At 39.4% G+C, this 23,043-nt stretch overlaps 1 protein-coding gene across 1 annotated transcript; it reads right to left on the reverse strand.

Moving 5' to 3' along the window:
* Positions 1 to 1,820: 1,820 nt before the first annotated feature.
* Positions 1,821 to 17,458, reverse strand: LOC126974470 (BTB/POZ domain-containing protein 7). Its single transcript, XM_050821982.1, has 8 exons — positions 17,384 to 17,458; positions 17,256 to 17,317; positions 16,467 to 16,856; positions 16,265 to 16,388; positions 6,325 to 6,401; positions 3,290 to 3,680; positions 3,094 to 3,213; positions 1,821 to 2,062 (listed from the first exon to the last, which is right to left on the reverse strand). The coding sequence occupies exons 1-8, from the start codon at positions 17,456 to 17,458 to the stop codon at positions 1,895 to 1,897; spliced, it is 1,407 nt and encodes a 468-aa protein (XP_050677939.1). The 3' UTR covers positions 1,821 to 1,894.
* Positions 17,459 to 23,043: the final 5,585 nt, after the last annotated feature.

Below are 23,043 nucleotides of genomic sequence, written 5' to 3' on the forward strand. Positions count from 1 at the left end.
GGGCCACCGAGTCATCATCCCTGTGCAGTGGCGGAATGGCTGGCTGTCAGAAGTTTCCTTGGACAGCCTTGGCGAGCGACCAGAACGCACGAGTTCCCGAGGGAAGGCGTGCAAGTCTCTCGCCAATTCTGCCAATGTGCTTCGACTTCGCGTCAGCAATAACTCTTTTGAAGGACCAGGAGGCATGATTGAAGTGTTTTTTAAGTTCGCTGGAATTCACATCCTTAGATACCACCGCATTGACCCAAGCCTGATAGCACTCCTGCTTTCGGCGAGAGGCTATTTTGCAGGAGCGGTCGAACCATGGTTGGGACCTGCCACCGATAGGCACAGAGGAGGATGGAAGAGAAGATGAGAAGAACCTTGCAGTACCACATCAGCAACAGCGTCAGCAGCGGCATCTGGATCTCCCAGCGAAAAACAAATCTGCCTCCACGGGTAGGATGCAAAAAAGCACCGCATCTCGTCCCACTCTGCTGACCTATAGTGCCACACGCGGCGACAGCCTAAGAAGCGGGGAAGTGTTAGGCGCGTGATCGTCACGGTGCTCCGGATCAGGCAGTGGTCCGATGAACCCAGAGGAGGGTCAACGGAAACTAGGTAGCCGTCCGGATTGAGGTCAACAGAAGGTCCAACAGTGAAGGTGTATGATCTTGCACATCTGGGATTTGCGTTGGCGCAATAACCAGTTGCGTCAGACCATATGCTTAGGCGAAGTCGTGAACAGATCTCCCTGCATGATCGGTGGTACGTGAGTCTAGCCATTCGGCGTGATGGGCCTTAAAATCGCCAAGAAACACGATCTCTGCAGTGGGGATCTGCCTCAACACGGAATCTGTAGCCATTTGGATGTCTTCGAGGAGCCGGTCAGTCTCTGCGTTGCCGCTATGGGACCTATACAGACATGCGTAGATTCGCGGATGGTCATCGCAGTCTACATGCAGCCAGATGATGGATAGGTCCTGTCCTTCAAGAAAGCTCAGGCGTCGAGAACAGACATCCTCCCTGACGTAAACGCACACGCCAGCCCGTGGTATAAAGGAGTGTTCCAAATTATACCCCGTAGGTAGGTAGTAGGTAGGAAAGGTAAGACGAATCAGCCAGGGAGGATATCTGTGTCTGGGTTTAAAAGAGCAAGGCCGGCTTCGACGTCTCCGGGTGAAAGTGGACGGCATTTAAATTTGATCGAAGGGCAACCACTGTTCGGTACAGGCCCTAATTGTGGACGCCCAGGGACGGATTCTCCAGGGCTGCATAGCCTGGTACCGTCCTGGAGTAGTCTCGTTTTAGTCTGTGCTGCCATTTGTATTTGGGAGGGGGGGGGGGTGTAGGCCTCGGGATACCCCACTCACAGGACGAAACACAGCGGCATAGCCGCTATTTCACGCCGGTTTCGAGTGGGGGAGTGGTATTTCTCCGGGCGTGCCGGCCCAATTCGGTTGTGTCCGTGAGGATCCAACATGGCACTACCACTCATAAAACTGTGTATTGCCAGTGATGAATTACGGTACGCAGACGTGGTCGCTAACTATGCCTTATGAGAAAGCTCATGGTCGCTCAGAGGGCAATGGACAGGTCTATGCTCGGAGTTCCCCTGCGAGATCGAATCAGAAATGAGGAGATCCGTAAGAGAACCGAAGTTACCGACATAGTCCAAACGATTGCGAAACTCAAGTGGGATGGCGACCACGTACCGGAAGACGCAGTGTTGGTAGGCCAAGATGGACCGACGATCTGGTCAAGATCGGCGGAATACGTTGAATGAGGGCAGCGCAGGACCGATCGTCGTGGAAATCTTTGGGGGAGGCCTTTCTCCAGCAGTGGACGTCTTCCGGCTGATGATGATGACTAGTTGACGTGTTCAATATTTTTGATCCAGCCGACGTCAGCGGCGTCAACATGAACATGTGTGTGACATACCTGCGCGGCGCTCGGGTCGCGGGTGCCTGTTGCGCGGGATGTCGGCCAGCATGTAGAGCGCGTCCGGGATGGGCAGCAGCAGCCGCGAGCGACGCGCCGCCGCCAGCTCGGCCTCGGGCACCACCTGCGACTCCAGCAGTGCCTGCGGACACCTTACAAGTGAGGTTAAAATGGAAGGCTTCAAGTAATCCGATAGGCGTTACACCTCTGCATTGGCCGCTAGGCATTGTAGAAGAAACTTTACCAGGAAAGAACGGTGTTATAAGAACGGTCCAGGTCCGTACCGTTAGTGGATCGTATCTTCGTCCTGTTGTTCGAATTGGTCAATACCAAACCATCTCGAATAGTTGTTTATTTATTTATTTAGGTTCACCAACAGATTCTACACTATTACTAGCTTATAAAAATAACAAAATAAGTATAAATTATGGTGTAAATCCAATTACAGGCAAACCAGCATGCATTTTTGAGTTGCACAAGTGCGGGGTTGCAAGTTTACAATGAGAAAATATTGTATTGTACTATTATAACGTAGAAGTGAACAAGTGAAAAAAAAAACTAAAAATAAAATTTTGGATATAAATCAAAACAAAGCATAAGTTATGTGGCTTCTGCACTGATAAATTGCTGTAATATTTTTTTGTACTGCTGAGATCGTATTCCGTGAGAGGACATTTTGTTTTTTTTGTATTTCAGACGGATGGCCTCCTTTTCCTTAATTAACCTGATAAGGTTATGTGGAAACCAAATAGGGTATCTACCTCTACTAGCTGACATTTTGGGGACGTGTTTTTCCATAAGTCTTTTAATAATGCTATAAAATTTCTCTATCATTTGGTTAATAGTGTCCGTTGTTTCAAAAATGTTATCCTAATTAATTTTCCTTAACTCTTTGTTAATAATTTCATAATTAGCGCGATGAAAATTGTATTTTATAATTTTGTTTGGACTTAGTAATTCCTGTTTGTGGAAATTAAATTCGGAAAGGAATGGTGGGTGATACGGATCAATTTTACTTAACGAGATATCCGAAGGAAGTACTTTAGCTTCAAGTGACCCACTGCAAAAAACTAAATCTAAAATTTTGTTGTTTTTATTAGCGATGTTATTATATTGTTTAAAGTTAGAAGGGACTTAAAATCTGTAAGCCCCAGCCCCGCGGGCGACACACACCTTGACCTCGTCCAGGTAGGGCAGGAAGCAGCGCGGCGGCCGACACGCGCCGCGCCCCAGCCACGCGGCCGCGCCGCCCTGCCACGGCGCCGGCGCGCCCACCACGCCGCGCCGCACGGCCTGCGGACACACACACACGTCAAGGCGGCGCTCCGGGCGCGGGCGCGGGCTCCGGCGACACAGTGCGGACGGCCACCTGCTGCAGCACGTCGCAGTCGGGCGGCAGGTGCTCGGTGCGCACGAGCGGCGCCAGCGGGGCCAGCAGGTCGCGCGGCGCGGCGCCGGGAGGCTCGCGCGCCGCTCGCTCGGCCCAGCGCAGCAGCGCCCGCAGCGCCTGCGCCTCGCCCGCCTGCAGGAAGTCCGACGAGAGCGCGTCGGCCAGCGCGGCGCGGGGCAGCGCGGCCGCCGCGGGCGCCGCCATCACGGCGGGGAACTCGTCGCGCAGGTACCGCATGGCCTGCCGCTGCACCCACTGGCTGGCGACGGGCTCGGCGCACCAGCGCAGCACGTGCGGCAGCGTGTCGGGGCTCAGCGCGCACACGATGGCGTCCTCGCAGCCCTGCACCACTATCGGCATCTCCAGAAACCTGCAAGGACGCCCGACATTCTCACATCAACCTTACATGGAAAGTATTAGTTTGTCACCGCAGCTCAAGGCGAGTTATTCCCGACGCTAGGCAAAGCGCTCGAACGGACAAAACAATAGATAGGTGTCGCGAGCATAAATAAGCCACGAACTAAGCGATGCGGGTCAACAACCCCCACCCCAGAAGGACCGCGTAATATTTTTTTATACTAACAGTTACGCAAGAATACAATGCTGTGATATTTTTGTATATTATTTAATATAACATTTATTATTATTATACTTATTATAATAACAAGTAAAAAACTTAATGACCAGTGATTTAGTTAAAAAATTATATAATTTTTTATTATTTAAAGTGAAAACTTTTAGGCTATTGCATAGTTTCTATCGCGGGCCTTGAGCGTGGAGACCGAATCCAGAAAATCCGTAACGAAAATAACCTAAAACCCCACTTATGTCTAACACTATTATAAGATGTATATAGATATTTCGCCACGGTCATTGCACGCACAGTTGCCGTGGAACAGCGGTTATCACTTTTTTTTATTACGTTTTTTTAATTTTTATTATTATTTACATTTCTTCGAATTCAAAATTGGACGAGGTAGAGCATTTTATTCATCACACTTTACTGGAGTACACTAAAGAAGGGTCGAAAATACTTAGTACAAATGGTAATAAATTTCCACTTATTTTGGCTGGCGATTTCAACATCAACTTCACTGATAAAAAATCAGAGCGGTTGACAACTTTTCTTTCGAAAATATTGAATTTTAAAATAAATAATGATCCACAAAAATCCACAAGAAAATATGGGCCAACATTAACGCGGTATTTTCCATATATTTAGAAGATATCAAGTCTGAAACTTATGTTTCTTATTCTAGTTAACATAAACCTATAGTTTCAATGATAAATATTCCTGAATAGCGTACATGTATTGTAAGATAATAAAAATATTTTAAATAATATTAACTTCTCATTTATTTAATAAAAGAAAAAAAAATGTTTTCTTATCGGTCACCACGCTCAAAAACAAAGGAAAATACTGCATAAATAATATAAATAAATAATTATAATTGTATAAGTTGATAAAAAAATGCTATGCAATAGCTTTGTCCCCGAGTGCCACACGTCTTTTAGTATCAACATATGAGACAAATTTAACAGCGAATTGTCACGATTTTCAATTACTCGCCATGTTACTCTTGTTTTAAATACAACAGTACTAACAACGATGACCACCACGCAAAATTATGATTTCAACATTATGGATATCATATCCGAAGTTCTCGAGAGTGCAAACAACAAATTTAAAATTATTTTAGAAATCAAAGATAACCGCCGCGAAAAATTATGATTTCAACATTATGGATATCATATCCGAAGTTCTCGAGAGTGCAAACAACAAATTTAAAATTATTTTAGAAATCAAAGATAACCGCCGCGAAAAATTATGATTTCAACATTATGGATATCATATCCGAAGTTCTTGAGAGTGCAAACAACAAATTTAAAATTATTTTAGAAATCAAAGATAACCGCCGCGAAAAATTATGATTTCTACAATACGGGTATTCCAAAAATGCTCCCAAAATCGTTCTCTGCACCCTCGAAAACCTCAACCCTTTAATGAACTTCTTTACTTACACTTCAAAAATTATTGCAACGATAATTAAATACGAAATGTTTTTATTTAATTCTTTATTTATGTTTTATTTCTTCTTTTTATTACATACAATCTAGTATTTCTTACAATTTACTGACTTAGGGAAATGTCTATTCACATGCAACATTTTTTCGCTGCCTGTATGCATGTTAGCGAATATAAGTACGTGACGCTCACGGACACATTAATTATAGTGTTACTTCTTTATTGACAGAAACTATAAATGAAACTATCATTCACATTATTATCCTGTGCATATTGGTTAATTTAAGCACTTTGCGTTATTTGCTTATGTTAGGTTTATTTCATATTTGTATAACTAAATTTTTAATGACTCATAGATGCCGATTCCCGTGAATATGCGGGCAACTTAAATGAAAAATGATTGAATTTCATAACAGAATTTAACTTCTAATGCATAATATTGAATTTCTTTTGTCTTTTTCGTCGTCGGTGTTCGTGCTTTCATAATTTAACTAAAGCCAGTGTGCATCAAAGCAACGCAAGTTGCTTTAAATAGACAACATTCTATTTATTCGGGTTATTGTTTTCGTTAGTTGCTTAAATACTTTTTTAAACTTCAAATTATTGTTGCCAGTGACACTTTAAGCGCCTAAGTGTGAGCATTGCCAGATTTAAATTTTCAAACTTTTAATCTTTAACGTTCTCGCGTCTATGTTGGTACTTGAATCTAATTAGGTGATGAAACTGGACTAATTTTTTGTGTCTTGCCTTAAATTAATTTAGTATTTCATTGTCGGTAGGTATTATGCAATTGTCATAGTTTTATGAAAACATAAAACAATTCAAATAAAAAAGCCTATTTTCAAAAAATAAATCTATCGAGATTTTTTTTCGTATTTGTGTTTTCGAAACTGCAATAAATTAGATAAATAAATGAAGATAAACATGTCAAAACAACTGTAACCGTAGTATTTGTATTGGTATATTAGTATAGCTCCTTAACAAGTACCTGGCTATCTCGTACAGCCGGAAGCCGTCGTCCAACATGGCCAGCGAGGCGTGGCGTCCGCCGCCGCCGCCGCGACACTGACACCAAACACACACGATATCTGTAGCTTATATAACTTGATCAACGTCACACTTAAACAAAATATAATCACAATTTATACACTGTTATACCAACACAATGATTCACAGCTGAATGATGCACAAACGTCTATCTCTCTCTATTTATTTCCCAAGAATCTATCATTTAGATCAATACAGAAGCAATTAGCATTTGAAAAATAAATAAAATATATTTGTTTCACTGATGAGATGTTCAATCCTGTACTGTTAACAGTCTCAGGTAGAACGGTAACAGACCATTGACCACTAACAGACGTCACATATTCATGTTTAGTTTGCAGCCAACAATATTTTGTTCCTCACAGTTTTTGTAAAAACTAAGTTACAGTAAGATTTCAGAAGGATTATCTTTCCTTCGGTAAGGTACACATATATAAAATGGGCCTCAAATGATATCTTAATATTTAGCCGATTAATGCAATTGTCTTTACAATTTTTTTTTACAGTATGTCACTGTCACTCAAATTTTTTTACTATATAAACCGTGATAGATTTATTTTGTTTTCATTTTTATATGGTTTGTGGTTAGATTTTTTTTTCGATTGATACATTAGCTTTTAATAAGAATAGTAGCGTAAGAATTGGTCACCCGACTGCTACCTGCCTTAATATCTTTAAGGTTCCAACCCAAACAAAGAACATCACTACACGGACACACCAAAGAGTAATATTTAAATACTTTTTTGTGAGTGTGATAATTTTGTATATCCGTCCAGTGTATTCCTCATAATGTGTGTAATGTTTATAAAAATGTCACAATCACAGTAGTTGACACGCCCAAACTCATGATGATATCATGTCCTATGTATTCACCATTGCCGGCGCGGCACTCGCGGACGGAGAGCTGACGTCGCGCCCCACCAGGCTTAAGTCCACCTGGAACGATCATCACACACGATCAGTGACCGACACCTGACACATACAGACCTCCGCACCCGACACCGCTGGATCATATTATATTATATTCATTGAATAAATAACAGATTCAAATACACAAAATACTAAATTTAGATTGCTAAAAAATTTAATACTAAATATTTCTTACTAATATACTTATATTACTTACAATTTAATAATTATAAACACAAGAAAAGCCTCTTAATATGAACTTTGTAAGAAGGGTTCCACACCGGACTGCAATACTCTAAAAAACTACGCACGTAGCTGTTAAAAAGTACCTTTGACAAATCAGGCTCTTTGAAAAATTTAGTTCGTCTTATCACAAGATCTGAAAGAGGAGATGCCTTTTTGGAAATATAGTCAATGTACTCTCTAAAATCTAATTTTGTGTCATCCATGACGCCTAAATCTCGCATTGTACAAACTTCTGTTAGTGGACATGCATTTTATGAAGTAAGTAATGAAGAATTTCGTTTTCTAGAAAATTTTAGGTATAAACAGTTTGAGGAATTTAAAACCCTCCTATAACAAACATATCTATCGCAGACCGAATCAAGATCACTTTGTATTATGATCGTATCTTCTGTAGATCGAATTTATCGATATTTTTTAAGTCGTCTGCAGACATTTGAAATTTAGATTTTAATTAGTGGCTAGTTAGTTCACAAAGACCAAAAGAAGGGACCCTAAATAGGAGCCCTGTGGAACCCTGATGGCACCGGTCTTGTAATTGACTTAGAGCCGCGGATCTCAACAATCTGGGAACGCTTCTGCAAATAGGATTTGCACCACCGTAGTAGACAGCGATAGATTAAGTTATTCTATGAGCAGTTCGTGGTCAACCATATCAAAGGCCTTTGATAAATCAGTGTGCAATTCTTATAATAGTTATGCAATTCGTGGCAATCTGTGAAAACTTGTGTAATGTCACTAACAAAATCCACAAGATTCGATGTAGTTGATCTACCAGGTCGAAATCCATGCCGTTGGGGTATGAGCAATTCCACATAGTAAAGAATTATTGAAAATCATTAAGAAACTAGGAGGTATAGAATCTGGACTAAGACCTTTTTTGCATCTAGACTTTTGAGCGCTGATATGACGTCTGAGTCGGTGAAACGATATAAACTAAGTGACGAGTGACATTCGACGGTTGGCCATGCTGATAGTTTGAGTGAAATTATTCTGAAAAAAGATTGGCAATCTGCTAGCCACCTTGAACGCTTTGATCTAAGTAAGTCATTTCAACCGGTATATCGCCGGCTATTGAACCGTAGAGATTTAACGAAAGACCTTTTAGGATTCTTCTTGATTAAATTTTTGGCTTTTGATTACAACCTATATATATCATTCGTAATATTTTGTCACATCTCTCCTGCAGTAACCTATATGTAAACTGATCCATAGGATTGCCATACGTTTTAAATCTACGATGATACTTTGCCTTTTCCTTCAAATTCTGGATCAATGGCCGACGAACCAAAACGGGAATTTGCTCCGATATTTCGTACTCATTAGAACATTCTTATTAAAGATGGATGTAAGTATGTCTCATAGAAAACGTCTATTGTCTCATCGATGGTTAAACTAGGATCGAGAGTTTCCTCCTAGTTAATGTTATCCAATTCGTTTCTAATGATGTCATATTTAGCTTTGATAAAATTAGTCCTCGACGTTCGTTGGTTAATACGTATTTTAATTAATTATAATAAATGTTCGTCAGGAACAGAGTGGTCTTGTGCAATTATTCTGTTACATCCTTTAAATTTCATTGCAATGGTAGTTAAACTTGCGAAACTTAAATTAGGATGATTCTTTTTCCCCTCTCTATCTTCCCGTTCATTCCGTTAAACTCTTGCTGACAACAGAATATTACAAGTAAGTGATAGTATGTCACTTGTTTGATGGGCTACTTCATAAATATAATATACATATGTTCGAATGCTTGAATAATATACATTATTAGTGATGGTGTACCTGGTCGGTGTAGGCCGCCCGCAGCAGCGGCGCCGCGAACCGGCGCGGCAGCACGTTCTCGTCGACGCACACGACGGCGCCCGGCCGCCGCGCCAGCAGCCCCCGGAAGAAGGCGGAGCGCGCGGCCAACACGGGCGCGTGCACGGCCACCTCGCCCGCGCCGAACCCGTACGAGCCGCCCGCCGCGCCCGCGCCCGCGCCGCTCCACGCCAGCCGCGCGTCGCTCGCCTCGCCTGCGCACACCTCACCATTACACGTGGCCACGGGTGCGGAGCCCGCGGCCGGCGCGCCACGTACCGCTGTCCAGCAGGTAGGCCAGGTCGGCGGCCAGCGAGTCCAGCGAGAAGCCCAGCAGCTCGGCCAGGCGCCGCAGACCGCCCGCCGCGCCCGCGCCGCACGCACACGCCACGCCCTCTGCAAACACACACACGTTGTATTTTTTCATTTATTTAAAAAACAAACGGCTATATATTTTACATAGTTTTAGCCTTAATTTAGAAAAATACAATAATCTAGCAAAGTTTTCACCAACGTGTAGATTCATAATTGCTAGATTAATTACGCGATCGGTTACAACTCGGCTCGCAAACAATACTAAAGTTATAGATAAAGGTAGGGGTTACCAGTTGCAAACAGGGAACGAGTTAGACATATTTCCTGATTTCAGATACAAAACCTCCCGTACTTATGATAGAATATATCAGTTTGTTGGTATTTATTGTTATACCTATCGCATGACTTTTGGAGAAATTTATTTATAGATGCACTTAAGAAACTTGCGCTGGATGGCCTCAATCATATCTACATGACAGGCATACTGTGGTTTCCAAGCGATAGAAGCGTGTGCCAACTGGGATCTCACCAGGGAGTGGTAAAGTAAAATAAATGATTTTAGGTTTTTAATATCAGTTGTAGTAATGGTACGAGGCGGGAGCCTTGTAGTACGCCAAATGTTATGCGTATAAATAATAATAATATTGACACACTTTTTACACAAATTATCTTGCTCCAAATTAGGCATATATTAGCCTGTGTTATGATGGGTTTCAAGACAACGATATATTTAATACAATATACTAACTTAAACATACATGCATATAAACATACATAAATACAAATAAACATCCATCACCAAGATTAGCTTGCTATTCAGCATTCCTAATGTTAAAATCGTCTACCACTACGACTTCGTCGGTGGGGTACGCGCTATGCTCAGATCAGATAAGTATTCAAAAAATTGCTGTTGATACCATAACTGATGCAGATTTTGAGGGAAATAGCAACAGAACAAACGAAGATTTTATTAGTTTGACCCCGGCAAAGAGATATATTATTCTGAGTAATAACAGCGTCGAGGAACATTGGTAGTGTTCGTACGTTTAGTATATTAGTCATAAGCGTACGGTGTACTGCGATTAAGGTGCCCCACCCATTATACCTCCCAATCGGTCGTAGTCACGATCCGTTCGATAAACATTATACCGCGCGTCGAAAAATTTGGCGTCGTGGATTCCAGGCAGTAGCCAAATTTCACTTCTACATATTATGTCGTAGTTGTTTTGTAAAACATTTTTAATGAAGCCCGTGGTTTTCCTACGTAATCCGCGAGCGTTTTGGTAAAACAGATTTATTAACACTCTGCTCCTGTTACCAGGGAATCCAATATCCGACGCTCTCAATTCCTTCAGGCGACGTAAGCGCGCTAAGAAGTCATCTTTCTAATATCTGGATAATAACTTTAGAATTATAGGCTTGGGATAGGAGCTAAAAATATCATTCCTTACTGCAACGCGTGTGACGAAATCTGTCTCGAGACGGCTCCAAGTTATACCCGCTTTTTTCCACCAGAGTGGTTATAACCTTGATAAGGTCCTCGTCCTATCTTTGTGGAATGCCATTAATTTGAATATTAGAGCGTCGCACCCGCTGATCGTTCTTTGTGTTAGCTTCTATAATGCATGCCACATCCGTCTTCAAACACTCGAATGCAGTCTTAATATCATTATAATATCATCACTCTAGATCTAACTAGCCGTATTATATAAGTTAGAAATTTAGGTATTGCATACATAATGCGAAGAGGTTGACCTTGCCTCGCGAGGCAAAGGTTTTTACTAGGTATTTAGAGTAAGGTATAACTCACTGGGTGCAATGATATTATAATATTAACAGATGTAGATATGTCACTAGCTGTAAATTGTTGAGGAATATTTTATTTTGTTTTTTTTTTTTAAACCTGTTATTGACAGAATAAATTGAAATTTTTAACAGTTTTAGGTCGAATCGAATGTCTTTTCTGAGAATGTTTGCAAAATTTACATAGACTATCAGTTATATAAGTCTGCGCCAAAAAGTTTATTTCATAAGTCATTCTTATCACGAATCTCTTCTTGCGATTTCCTATGATTGTCTGGCAAGGGGTTGGAACTATCGAAAGTGTCAGCCTAATGAGGAAACATCATCTACTTATTACCCAAGTATTATACATGAAAATCAGTTTTTATACTATGACGTAAGTAAAATTATAATTTCATGAACATTAAGGGTGTCTGGCAAGGGGTTGTCACGATGTTAAGTGTCTGGCAATGAATAACATGATTTTAATAATATTCTGAACGTAATGCCGAAAAAAATTATTATTTGATATATTAAGATCGGTATTTTACACACCTTTAGTACCGTTTACCTGCCAAAGCCACTTTGACACAAACTCCATAATGCTCCATCATTCTTACCTGTGTTGGGAGCATGCGCTGACAAACTTTAAGCTTTTATAAAATAACGTAGGTCTGGGGTTCACGGGCTCTTAGACTATAAGTCGAGTGAGACCTGACTACCGAGTCCAGTCGAGTGCCAAATGAAGACGCAATCAGCAAGTTAGACTTATCTCTTTCACGCTTACGATAATTATATCATGCTATGCTTCTTTCAGATATAATCATAATGTAGTGTGCTATTGAAATGTTAAATGATTAATGTCTGCGTAAGTGAATCAATTTTAAGCATCGAATTTAGTCTAGGTAACCTATCTATACTTTTAAATATCATTGACTTGGTGGGTATACCGCAAAATACCGCATTTATGCTCAAAGCTTTTTTATTTTATTTTTATTTAGGAAATCAAAGACAATATAGTAAATTTTAAATTACGCAAAAACAAACATAAAGTTCCATAAAATTAAACACAAAGTTAAAATAACAAAGCAAATGGAGGGTGGGGTCGATAAATATATTTCACTAATATTCACTTAAAAACTAACATTTACATTGTTACGAAGAAGAAAAAACATTTCATCACTTCACTTACTTTTCTTTTTTAAAAACTAATATTTAGTGAGAGTACGACAATATTTATTCAAGTTTGATTATAAAACTTACATGAGCGTCTAAAAAATGTATTTGTTGCATGATTTGTGTGTGATAGGTTTGAATATAAATGTTAACTTTGAACGTGATTGGGTGTCACGAGAGATTTTTTTACTTTATCCTCTCGACGAGAAGGTTGGAGTCAAAATAATAGATTATCTTATAAGCAAGTAAAGAATCTAGAAAGATACGTCTACATGCAATTTGTGTCTAACAGCACTAGATTTGTAATCAGTGAAAATATTGCCAGCACGATAGTCGAGATTTTAGAAATTTATTTAGAATTTTTTCTATTCTAGATATATATACTGCGTATTGTGGGCTCCAGACCACAGAGCTAAACTCCAAAACACTGCGAACGTAAGTTTTTTTTTTATTGTATTGACATTTTCAAAGGGCTTTCCCAGTCTAATAATCATTCCAATCTGTTTGAAGGCCTTGGAAAATGCTGTCGATATGGTAATTAAAATGAAGTTTGCAGTGAATCTAGACCCTAAGATCCCTTATAATATTAATCCGCTTGACTACAACACCAAAGAGATTATATTTGAAAACTATAGGGTTATGTTTTCGACTAAAGGTTATCAGATGGCACTTGTCAGCGTTTAGGAAAAGTTGATTTGAAGCTCAATAGTTCACCAAAAATTCCAGATCTGTCTGCAGATCAATACAATCTTCTTCAGATTTTAAAGTTTTAAATATGTTTCTATCATCGGCATAGAAGGTGATTTGAATATTTGAAACAAATTCCTATATGATCAATGTATACAGTGAATAGAAAAGTACCAAGATGCGAACCCTGTGGAATGCCCGATGGTATTTTTTGAAACCTACATCTAATACCCCTTTAACGCTACTGCCTGGCTACGATTACTAATATAAGATTCCAACCATCTCAGCAGACTGCCATGTATACCTACTTTAGATAGCTATATAATTAAGTTTGAATAACTTATCTTATCAAATGCTTTGGAAAAGTCGGCGGGAATACACGGCGTCTACCTGGTATCCATCATTAAACGCATTCAATATGAAGTCTGTATATTGTGTGACCAAATTTGTATCGACGCTTCTCTCACGGAAAAAACCACGTTGTTGCTGAGAAATGGAGTGGCGACATAGTGTATTCAATGCATCAGTGATTATTTTCTCAAAAAATTTTCATAACACGCAAAGTTTGGAGATAGGTCTATACTGCTTGATATCATGTTTATTTCCTCCTTTTGGGATGTGAGAGAGACAGCATATTAATGTTGCCTTTCTTTCACATTAGCTAGGTTATAACCAGCATGGGCCTAGCTCGCGCACTTATTAATTCACATCGCAGTCCTTCATTGTGTGTCGTAACGATCAGTGCGTTCTCTCGAGTTTGTATTATTGTTATTACCCATTATTTTTGGCATATTTACTTTGGGGAAGTATCGTTTAAGGATCGCTAGATCATACTGCCACCAGCATAAAAGACCAAACGGTCTCTTTATAGTGGAAGTATATCGACACCAAGAATTGATTAACAATAAAATATTAAGAAGAGGAATAATTAAACCAAGAAATAGGAAGAGTACACATACATATTGGTGAACCCGACAGACCAGGGTACTAGCGGCTTGCACCACGGCCGGATTTAAGGTTTGTGTTGGGCCAGGTGTTCCTGCGGCTTTTGTAGATAATACAATGATTCCTGTTGATATTGTCGAATGATGAAAAAAATATAATAATGTGCCATATACGTGATAACGAATGTAAATAATTCTTTATCCCAGGCCATTGAATCTAGATTAAGGTATCGTTAGTTCTAGTGCGAGCTACGTTGGTCGTCCGAGCGGTGAGTGTAACACATTGATAAACTTGTAACGCATACTAGCGTTATGAAACACGCGTTTCGTTGATAGACAATGATTGATGGGTGTGGTGGTGCGACCAATAAACGTTAAACCAGCTCCCCCCCCCCCCGCACCGTCAGGGTCCTATTCAACATTAACTAACTTGACAAACCATTAGAAATTCACTAATAATTATTAATCACTTTAACCAAATGACTGATGAGCCTGCAGCCATCTACTTGGATATTCTTGCGGTTATAGGAATATCTGTGTGTTGCTTCGCCGACATCGGACCGGCTAGGTTTATTACTATTTTTTTATTATTATTATTTTGTTCGTCGTGCGAGTAAATTTTACAATAATAATTTACACCATGCTTATACTGTTGATATAGCTTCCTGTTCCAGTTTATCAAAATTTAAAAAACAAATTAAAATAATTTTATTTAAATTCTCATACGATTTGTATGATCTTTTCAAGTATTTTTATATGTTTGTATAATTATAATAGACTGTTCACTATAATTAAACCTGTTAATTAAGGAAACTCTAGGTCTAGGATCTGTTATTTAATTCAGTAAATCATTTGGAAGACTGTCTGTTTCTGAATAAATAAATAAAAAACAAAAACTTACCGGTGTAGGAGCTGTCCACACTGATGATGTCCAGGTCGGCTTCGGACCCCCCGCGCCGGTCCCACTCTGTAAATGAGACAGGCAAAGTGGATAAATTAGCTCGGAAATACTTTTTGATTAAATAAGTCAACAAAGCACTGATAATTATGATATTTGTGTAACTGTGTGTCAGCTTGTATAATGGTCCTTTGAGCTGGACACTAAGTAAACGGAATGGATATCTTCTGAGGCAGGTATCTGATGAACTCGGTCTGGATATACTATACGCGGGTATATCGTTGAACAATGCATAAGATATTGAAGGATTGGCGAATAGGCTTAGTTCTGCAGCATATGCGGTTAAGAAAATCAGACAGTTAACTGACATAGATACGGCGAGATTAGTATACTTTAGTTATTTTCATAGTATTATGTCCTATGGTATATTGTTATGGGGCAGTGCGGCCGATATTAATACTATCTTTGTGCTGCAGAAGAGGGCTATTCGCGCGATTTATAACCTAGGTCCTAAAGAATCATTAAGAGAAAATTTTAAAGAAATAAACATTTTGACTGTTGCTTCTCAATACATTTTCACAGCAGATTGAGGAATTTTCTAGAAATTGTGACATTCATAATGTTAACACGAGGAACAAACATGAACTTGTTATGCCTACTACTCGGTTGGGTCGAGTTAGTAAGGCTTTTGTTTGGGCGATGTATATGCTTCTACAATATGATCCCAGAAAATGTACAAAACAAATGTGTTACGAAATTTAAAAGAATTGTTAAAAAACGTTTGTGTGGGAAGGGTTATTATAGCATAAACGATTTTCTTAATGACGCCACGGACTGGTAATAAAGCGAATACCCTCAGGCTCTTTAATTATAAATGTTTCTTGTACGATATTACATTGTAATCCATATTTTATGTTAAAAAAAAGCCCGCTGAGTTTCTTGCGCCCATTCTTCTCAGGTCTGAGGCAGTCTCTTTTGAATGGGTGGTGATTTTGACGTTTAATAAGTGATTATAAATCCTATTTTGAATAAAAGTATTTGAATTTGAATTTAAATTTGATACTACTAGGAAACAGAATCGAAGAGTAAAGCTTCTCACTCCGGCAATGTCGGCAGCGGCGCGCGTTCCGCAGCGAGCCGGCGTGGTCGGCGGGCGGCGGCGCGCCGGCGTACAGCGCGTGCAGCACGGCCTCCAGCTGCGCGCGCGACAGGGACGCCGACACGCCCTCCAGCGGCACCCGCGCCGACCTGCGGACGCGGACACTGTAGCGACTAGCGAGCGGCCGGCGGGGCGGGGGCGGGGGCGGGGGCGGGGCGGCCACTCACGCGGGGTGGCGGCGCAGCAGGTCGCGGAAGTGGTCGCAGCGGGCCAGCAGGACTGCGCGGTGCGCCGGCAGCGAGAAGCCCGCGCCGCGCAGCTCCACGTCGCAGGCAAGGCGCGCGTGGCGCAGGCGCGCCAGGTCGGCGGCCAGCGGGCGCGCGGGCTCGCGGGCCAGCGCCGCCTGCGCGTGCAGGTCGCGCAGCGCGGCCAGCGCCTCCAGCTGCTCGCCCAGCACCACCACCTCGGCCGGCCGCCACGTCGCCACCACGGAGCGCAGGAAGCGCGCGTGCTCGCAGCCGCGCTCGGGCCCGGCGTCCCGCGAGCGCCGCGCGGCCGCCGCGAGCCGCCGCCGCAGCGTGCCCAGAGCGGCGCCGCCCGCCTTCTTCTTCCGCTCCCTGGGACACGAGACGAGTGAACAATCATTATATCGACTTTCATATAAAAAATATTCACGAGACGACCGGCGTCCGTCTGTCTGGACGATCACAATATTACTTTGTTCACTATTAGACTTGTCAATTGAGGAAACTATAAGTCTCCGGTATCTGTTATGAATTTTATTTTAAGAAACTGTCAGTTTCTCAATAAACTAATAAAAAAATACCGCTTTAGATCGTTTATTTATTAGCAATAAGAAAAACTAAGAATTTTGTCGGAACCACAAAGTAGGTTTATCACAAGCCACTGATGTGAATATGAATCTGTGAACAGTACCATCCGACCCGAAATCTACGGACGCGTAATCGAGAGCACGAGTTATCAGTAAATAAGACCGTCCCAACGTAGGTACGTACCGTATAACGTCGGCCATGGTGGGCGGGGCTCCGCACACAGTTCTGTCGCTCGCGTCGCCGACCTGCAACACACACACACATTGTACTGCACACACTACAGATAGTCCACACCTCTGTCCAACAAGCACCTGCTGCCGCTCGAGCGCGGCGCCCATGTCGTCCCGCGCGCGGCGCACACGCAGACAGCACAGCAGCCGGCTCATCCCCCGCCGCCGCCGCCCGCCGCCATCACCTGCCCGGACCTGGAACATAGCGGAGACATGCCTTTAACTGGCCGCTGGACACAAAGTAAAACTTTCAATGTTAATAGGGGACGGGCATGCACTAGCGATAAATCGTCGACGTATTTAGTATAAACAAAACTAAATCACTCATTTTATTATTGTATGCACAAGACTCATAGACTTTACAGTCTATTACAAGACAAAATTACCAAATCAACTGTATGGGTTTGTCGCAACCGCCATAGTTTAGAATAAAATGTGATAATACATAACAATGACATTAATTTATACAAAATAAATTATAAATATCAAAATTAAATTATCACAATAATGTAAAATTATTGGGATTGTACTATCTAAATTAAATGAAATCAATATTACAAAATAATAAGTATTTTGGCATACTTAAAAGATCAACTAATTTTTTGTATGTGATTAGATCTTCTGAAAAAGGCTGGCAGTGTGAAGTTATGATAAAAATTATGAAAATATCTATAGGTCAAAATTTGTTTATAATTTAGATTATCTTTTAAACAGCCAACAAATAATCTCTGTTTATGTCTGTCATAGTCTATGAATTTAACTAGTCCATTTGAAATATGCTAACCATCGAACCAAATACAATCTCTTATAATTATGCACTTCTTTGCCTCCTGCTCAATAGAGAAGGTTTTGTATGTGACCTGGGAGTCACATTTGACAGCCAAATCATTTTAAAAAACTGATAAATTAAAGCCTTTAAATCTTCTTGATGTGGATCTTCAAACTTCAACAACATAAAAACCAAAAATTTTATAATATACATACATCATAAGCAAACTTAAATATGCATCAATGGTATGGAGCCTTCAATATATTTAAGTACCATTCACAAATTGAAGTATCTGGAAGTGTTTCAGTTAATATCCCTGTTACCACTAAGTCTAGATAAGTCTATCATTTGGATAACTAAGCCTAATTTCCTCAGAGCTGTGATGTAACATTGCTGCCACAGAGCTCATTTACAAAATTAATGTTAATGGTGTTATAGACTGTCCTGAACTCCTAGTCAAATTTGACTTACATGACACTGTCAAGCCTTGTGAGACAAAACAAATCTTGTGAGAATTTTAATAAATTATTTAGAAAAATATGGACTATCATACAGCAATATTTTCACTTATTACAAAACTAATACGACTAGACATAAATTGCAAACCCTACAATGAAGACATATCTTTCTAAGATTCTGACTTATTCCTTTATAAGAATATTCTAAATAACCATATTGACTACAACATTCTCATTGAGATGCTCATGTTCAAAGTTAAGTTTTTATGTTCAAACCTATCACACAAATTATGCAAAAAATAAATTTTTTAGACACTCATATGAGTTTTATAATAAAAATTTAATAGATATTGGCATATCAAATCAAATCTTTTTGCTTTGTAATTTTAAGTTTGTTTGTGCTTAATATAAATTTTACTATAATTTTGTTAAAAACTGGTTGATTCTTTTAAATAAAAAACCTCTTTACTACAAGAGTTAGTTAGGTAAGGTGTGTCTCACATCACTCAGCAACAACTTATTTGAAGTGCATAATTCTTAGATGTTATTAAATAATGTCCTCTTTTATTTCTTCTTTGTTTTTTATATTCTTCATAATAATTATGCTTTTGCCAAACTGGTGTGAATACCTCTGCTGCACAATTAGTGTATACTCACTGTTAAGAAGTGCTTACCAGTTATTGGTTTTATGTTACCTAGTATTAAGATTTATTATGATTGTAAAACTATTGCTTCTCCAAACTTAAGTAAACTTAACTTACTTTATCTGAATATTAACATGAGTTTATTATCCAGAGAGATTTTACCCATCAGAAAATATAGGTGTTTAAACTAGCTTAGGGTGTGCAAAAGGAGACCAACTAAACCACAATTCACTATTAGAAATATAATATAATTAATGTGGTACCACTTAGAACTCTTGATTGAACTCAAAATATTAGCCTGAACATTAGATATAAAGTAGCTGTAGTGGCCAGCTTTCTGTACAAAGTTGTATGTTCAGATACTTCATAATAATATACAATGTGATATTTTAATACAACATTTTAAATAATAAAATTTAAAAGTTTTCAATTATTACGTATCAACATTGCAAGATTCAATTAACATTTAGGAAAAATACACTCTACTAAGCCTCACCTAATAGTAGTAACTATGTTATTCATTAGTTTCAAACTGAATACAATAGTTATTGAAACATAAATGTTACACAGGAATATCTCATAATAACAACTTGATAGCTAAATCCTGTAATACATTATATATATCTAGAAGGCACATCCTATGAGAGCCACCAACTTATCAGATGCTCTATATTTGTGCATGTACACATTGTATATGTGGGCTATGTATAAATGTATTTAGAAAGTGAATCTGCAGGGGGTGTGGCGTAGGGGCTGCCCGCTGCTGTGACGTCAGAGAGCAGCGAGCGGCGCGCGCTGCGACCCCGCGGCCTCGCTCCAAGAGATGTGACCTACATTCAGCTTTGCGACATACCTAACATTGCGATATATGTGACAAAAATGTCAACATCGAACCGCATAGCATATTGACCAACGCCGTCCTACCAACCATTGCATGCTCACAATATTCTGATTATTTTACACTGCAACCTAATCGTAAACATTACAAAGTCACTGATCTGTCACTCTTGTTTTGAGCAGTGTAGAGTTCTCAAATGGCAAACAATACGTTTAATTTTACATCTTTGGTGCTCACTTACCGAGGTTTATGGACATTTTAATGATGAGCAGGACGGTTCGATGTACTTCTCATAAAAACATAATATTGTCTTAACGACCTGACGCCATTGACAACATTCACCACTTTATTTACTTATCACTTCATATGAACATACTTTATAACAAGCTCGGTAACCACAATAAATTAAGATTCACGTCTCAGCGATTTAAAATAACATGAGCAAACAAATTTATTGGATTTTGATACAAATGTATAAAATGAGAACGACCCGTTAGCTCGTATCCGTTAGTCCGTGATTGGTCGACGGTCGTGAGTCGTGACTGTCATCTTAGTCTTACATCTTTTTTTTTTGGAGTTTATGGCCTGGAATCTAGACTTTTAGGCCAAGTCTTGAGTATTTTTATTCGGTTTATTAAAATTTCCCAACTGTATTTTTGATGAATTTATATAGAGGCACGTATGAGGATCTATTATTAAACATATCACTCAGGTGACGGGAGGGATATTGCACTGTCACTTGATTTTGCACTATGTCACTAATTTTACACTACAAAAGCACTCAGTATTTAGAGGTGTGTCATTGAAAGTTTTTAAATTAATTTAATTCTGTTTTTTGTCAATGGTCAACAGGTTGCAAAACTGTTAAATCGTCAACGGGTTTGAAAAATCGGTTAATGCATTTATTAATTTAGGTTCATATTATATTAATAACATTGTTAAATTTAATTTATACGTAGTAGCTATTTCTTCAATGTAATATCAAGTCAATGTTGTTGTTCGCAACTTTGTCAACTGTTTTAAATTAAGCTGTTTTAGTGAGGCATTCAATCATTACTTTACTAGCGTTGTTGTGGCGGAAGTGCAACTGAAAAAGGGATAGGTGCAAAAGGGTCAGAATTATGCTTAATTTATTGTATGTATAAGCGAGTTACGGCCCGGGCGAAGACGTTGATTAAATTTATTAGCTTTTTATTTTCAACAGGTTTTTTCGTTAAAAAAAACAGTTAATTCGTTAACGAATATAAAACTGTTAAGAAAACCCGTTTCTTGATTAAACGACCACCTCTAACTCACATATAAATATGAAATGTTCAATATCACCAACAGAATTATTGCAGAAGGTGCAGTAGCTACTCTCCAGTCTCCACTATGCCCAACCGAGCCAGGTGGGCCGTGACGGTGGAGTGACCAAAACGCAGTCTGTTTATAGTCGTAATAAAGTCCCGATTGGCCATTTTCAGTTTGTTATACCATGGTGCTACAGGTAGGTTATCTTGAAATTTCCATTCCATTTACCCTTCTGTTCTTGGTCTTGTTTCCAAAATTCGACCCATAAACTATTGACTTGGTTGTCAATAGATTGATAACGGTCGGTCAAAGGTACTTTTACTATGGAGCTAACATCCAACAAGTTAGTTCCATCACGTGCAATTTTATCTACTATCTCATTTCCTGTTATGCCCCTATGTGATGGAATCCACATGAAAGACCTGTATACCCTTTTTTGCATAACTAAATAACATTGATTTAATATTATACTAATCTGAGATTGGTTAAAATTTGGACCATACTTAAACTTCTGTTAAAAAAAATTATTTATACTCGAGGGCCGCGTATACCTCTGCAATGAATACACTGCATTTAGGGTCCAGAAGAAAACTTTGGCCAAACTTGGATTGGAGATCATAAACAGCACTGCGCACAAAGAGGTCACTTTAACTACCATCTGTATACAAAGTTTAGTAGTAATTGTCGGAAAGAAAACTTAATAATTCACAACTATTAATTTTTATTAGTAACAATATTGGTCTTCAATATAATACAGAAATATGGGTATGAGTAGCATGTCCACTCTGATTGTTTAATTACATTTTTAAAACCTTCATTCATTTGCAGTACAATGAGAGGCAGAACTGGGAAATAACCTTGTAAAAGCTCACCTCCCGAAGTCTGCTGGGCTAAGCATTGTACAGGAAAAGGTACTATTTTTTTTGAGAACATTATCATTACAAGATAACAGCTTTAGTAAATATCTCTCTATAAGCAGAAGTCTTCTAAGACACAGTGTGATTATTTTGGTTTCAACTTCCATAATTCGTATGGGAGTGCCCAGAAATAAATCACAGAGCTTTGTTTTGAATTATGTCTAGTGTTTTTTTACACAACTACTATTTGGGTAGGCTAAATAACTGTAGTCGAAGGGGCTTCTGACTATAGATTTATATAGCATACTCAAAACTTTGGGGTCTGCACCCCAAGTCACACCAGCTAAACATCTTATAATATTTAAGCTCTTAAGAGAGTTAGTTATAATGTGATTGACGTGTAAATCCAAACAAAGTTTGTTATCAATAATAGCACCCAGGAATTTATTACAACTGAAATTGGATTTTCACAGCATCATGACGTACGGTTTTACTGTGGGGTCATGCTGCTGACATTGACATAGTGTTTGCTCTGCAAAAGAGAGCTGTTCGTGCTATATATCAACTTGGTTATAGACAGTCTCTCAAAGAAAAATTTAAAGAAATAAATATTATGACTGTTCATTGTCAGTACATTTATGAAAACTTAATATACGCTCACAATAATCGTCACCTTTTAGCTCTAAATAGTTTACATTATTATAACACCAGAAATAAGGGATTGCTTGTAACTAATTCTAGTAGGCTTCATAAGATACATAATATTAGCTTTAAGGGTAAATGTATACACTTTTATAATGAAGTCCCAGCCACTGTTCAGGCATTATCTATAAATAAATTTAAATGTTTAAAGAAAAACGGCTCTGTCGTAAATCCTATTACTCC

This window comes from Leptidea sinapis, chromosome 2 (assembly GCF_905404315.1).
Source record: "Leptidea sinapis chromosome 2, ilLepSina1.1, whole genome shotgun sequence".
NCBI classification, from domain to species: Eukaryota; Metazoa; Arthropoda; class Insecta; order Lepidoptera; family Pieridae; genus Leptidea; species Leptidea sinapis.

Excerpts from the sequence above, each read along its gene's own strand:
- LOC126974470 (XM_050821982.1), bottom strand. The coding sequence starts at position 17,458 with ATGAGCCGGCTGCTGTGCTGTCTGCGTGTGCGCCGCGCGCGGGACGAC. Across the intron at positions 3,681-6,324 it reads CGGCTGTACGAGATAGCCAG|GTTTCTGGAGATGCCGATAG; the intron begins GTACTTGTTAAG and ends GCGTCCTTGCAG. Across the intron at positions 2,063-3,093 it reads CCTACCTGGACGAGGTCAAG|GCACTGCTGGAGTCGCAGGT; the intron begins GTGTGTGTCGCC and ends AGGTGTCCGCAG.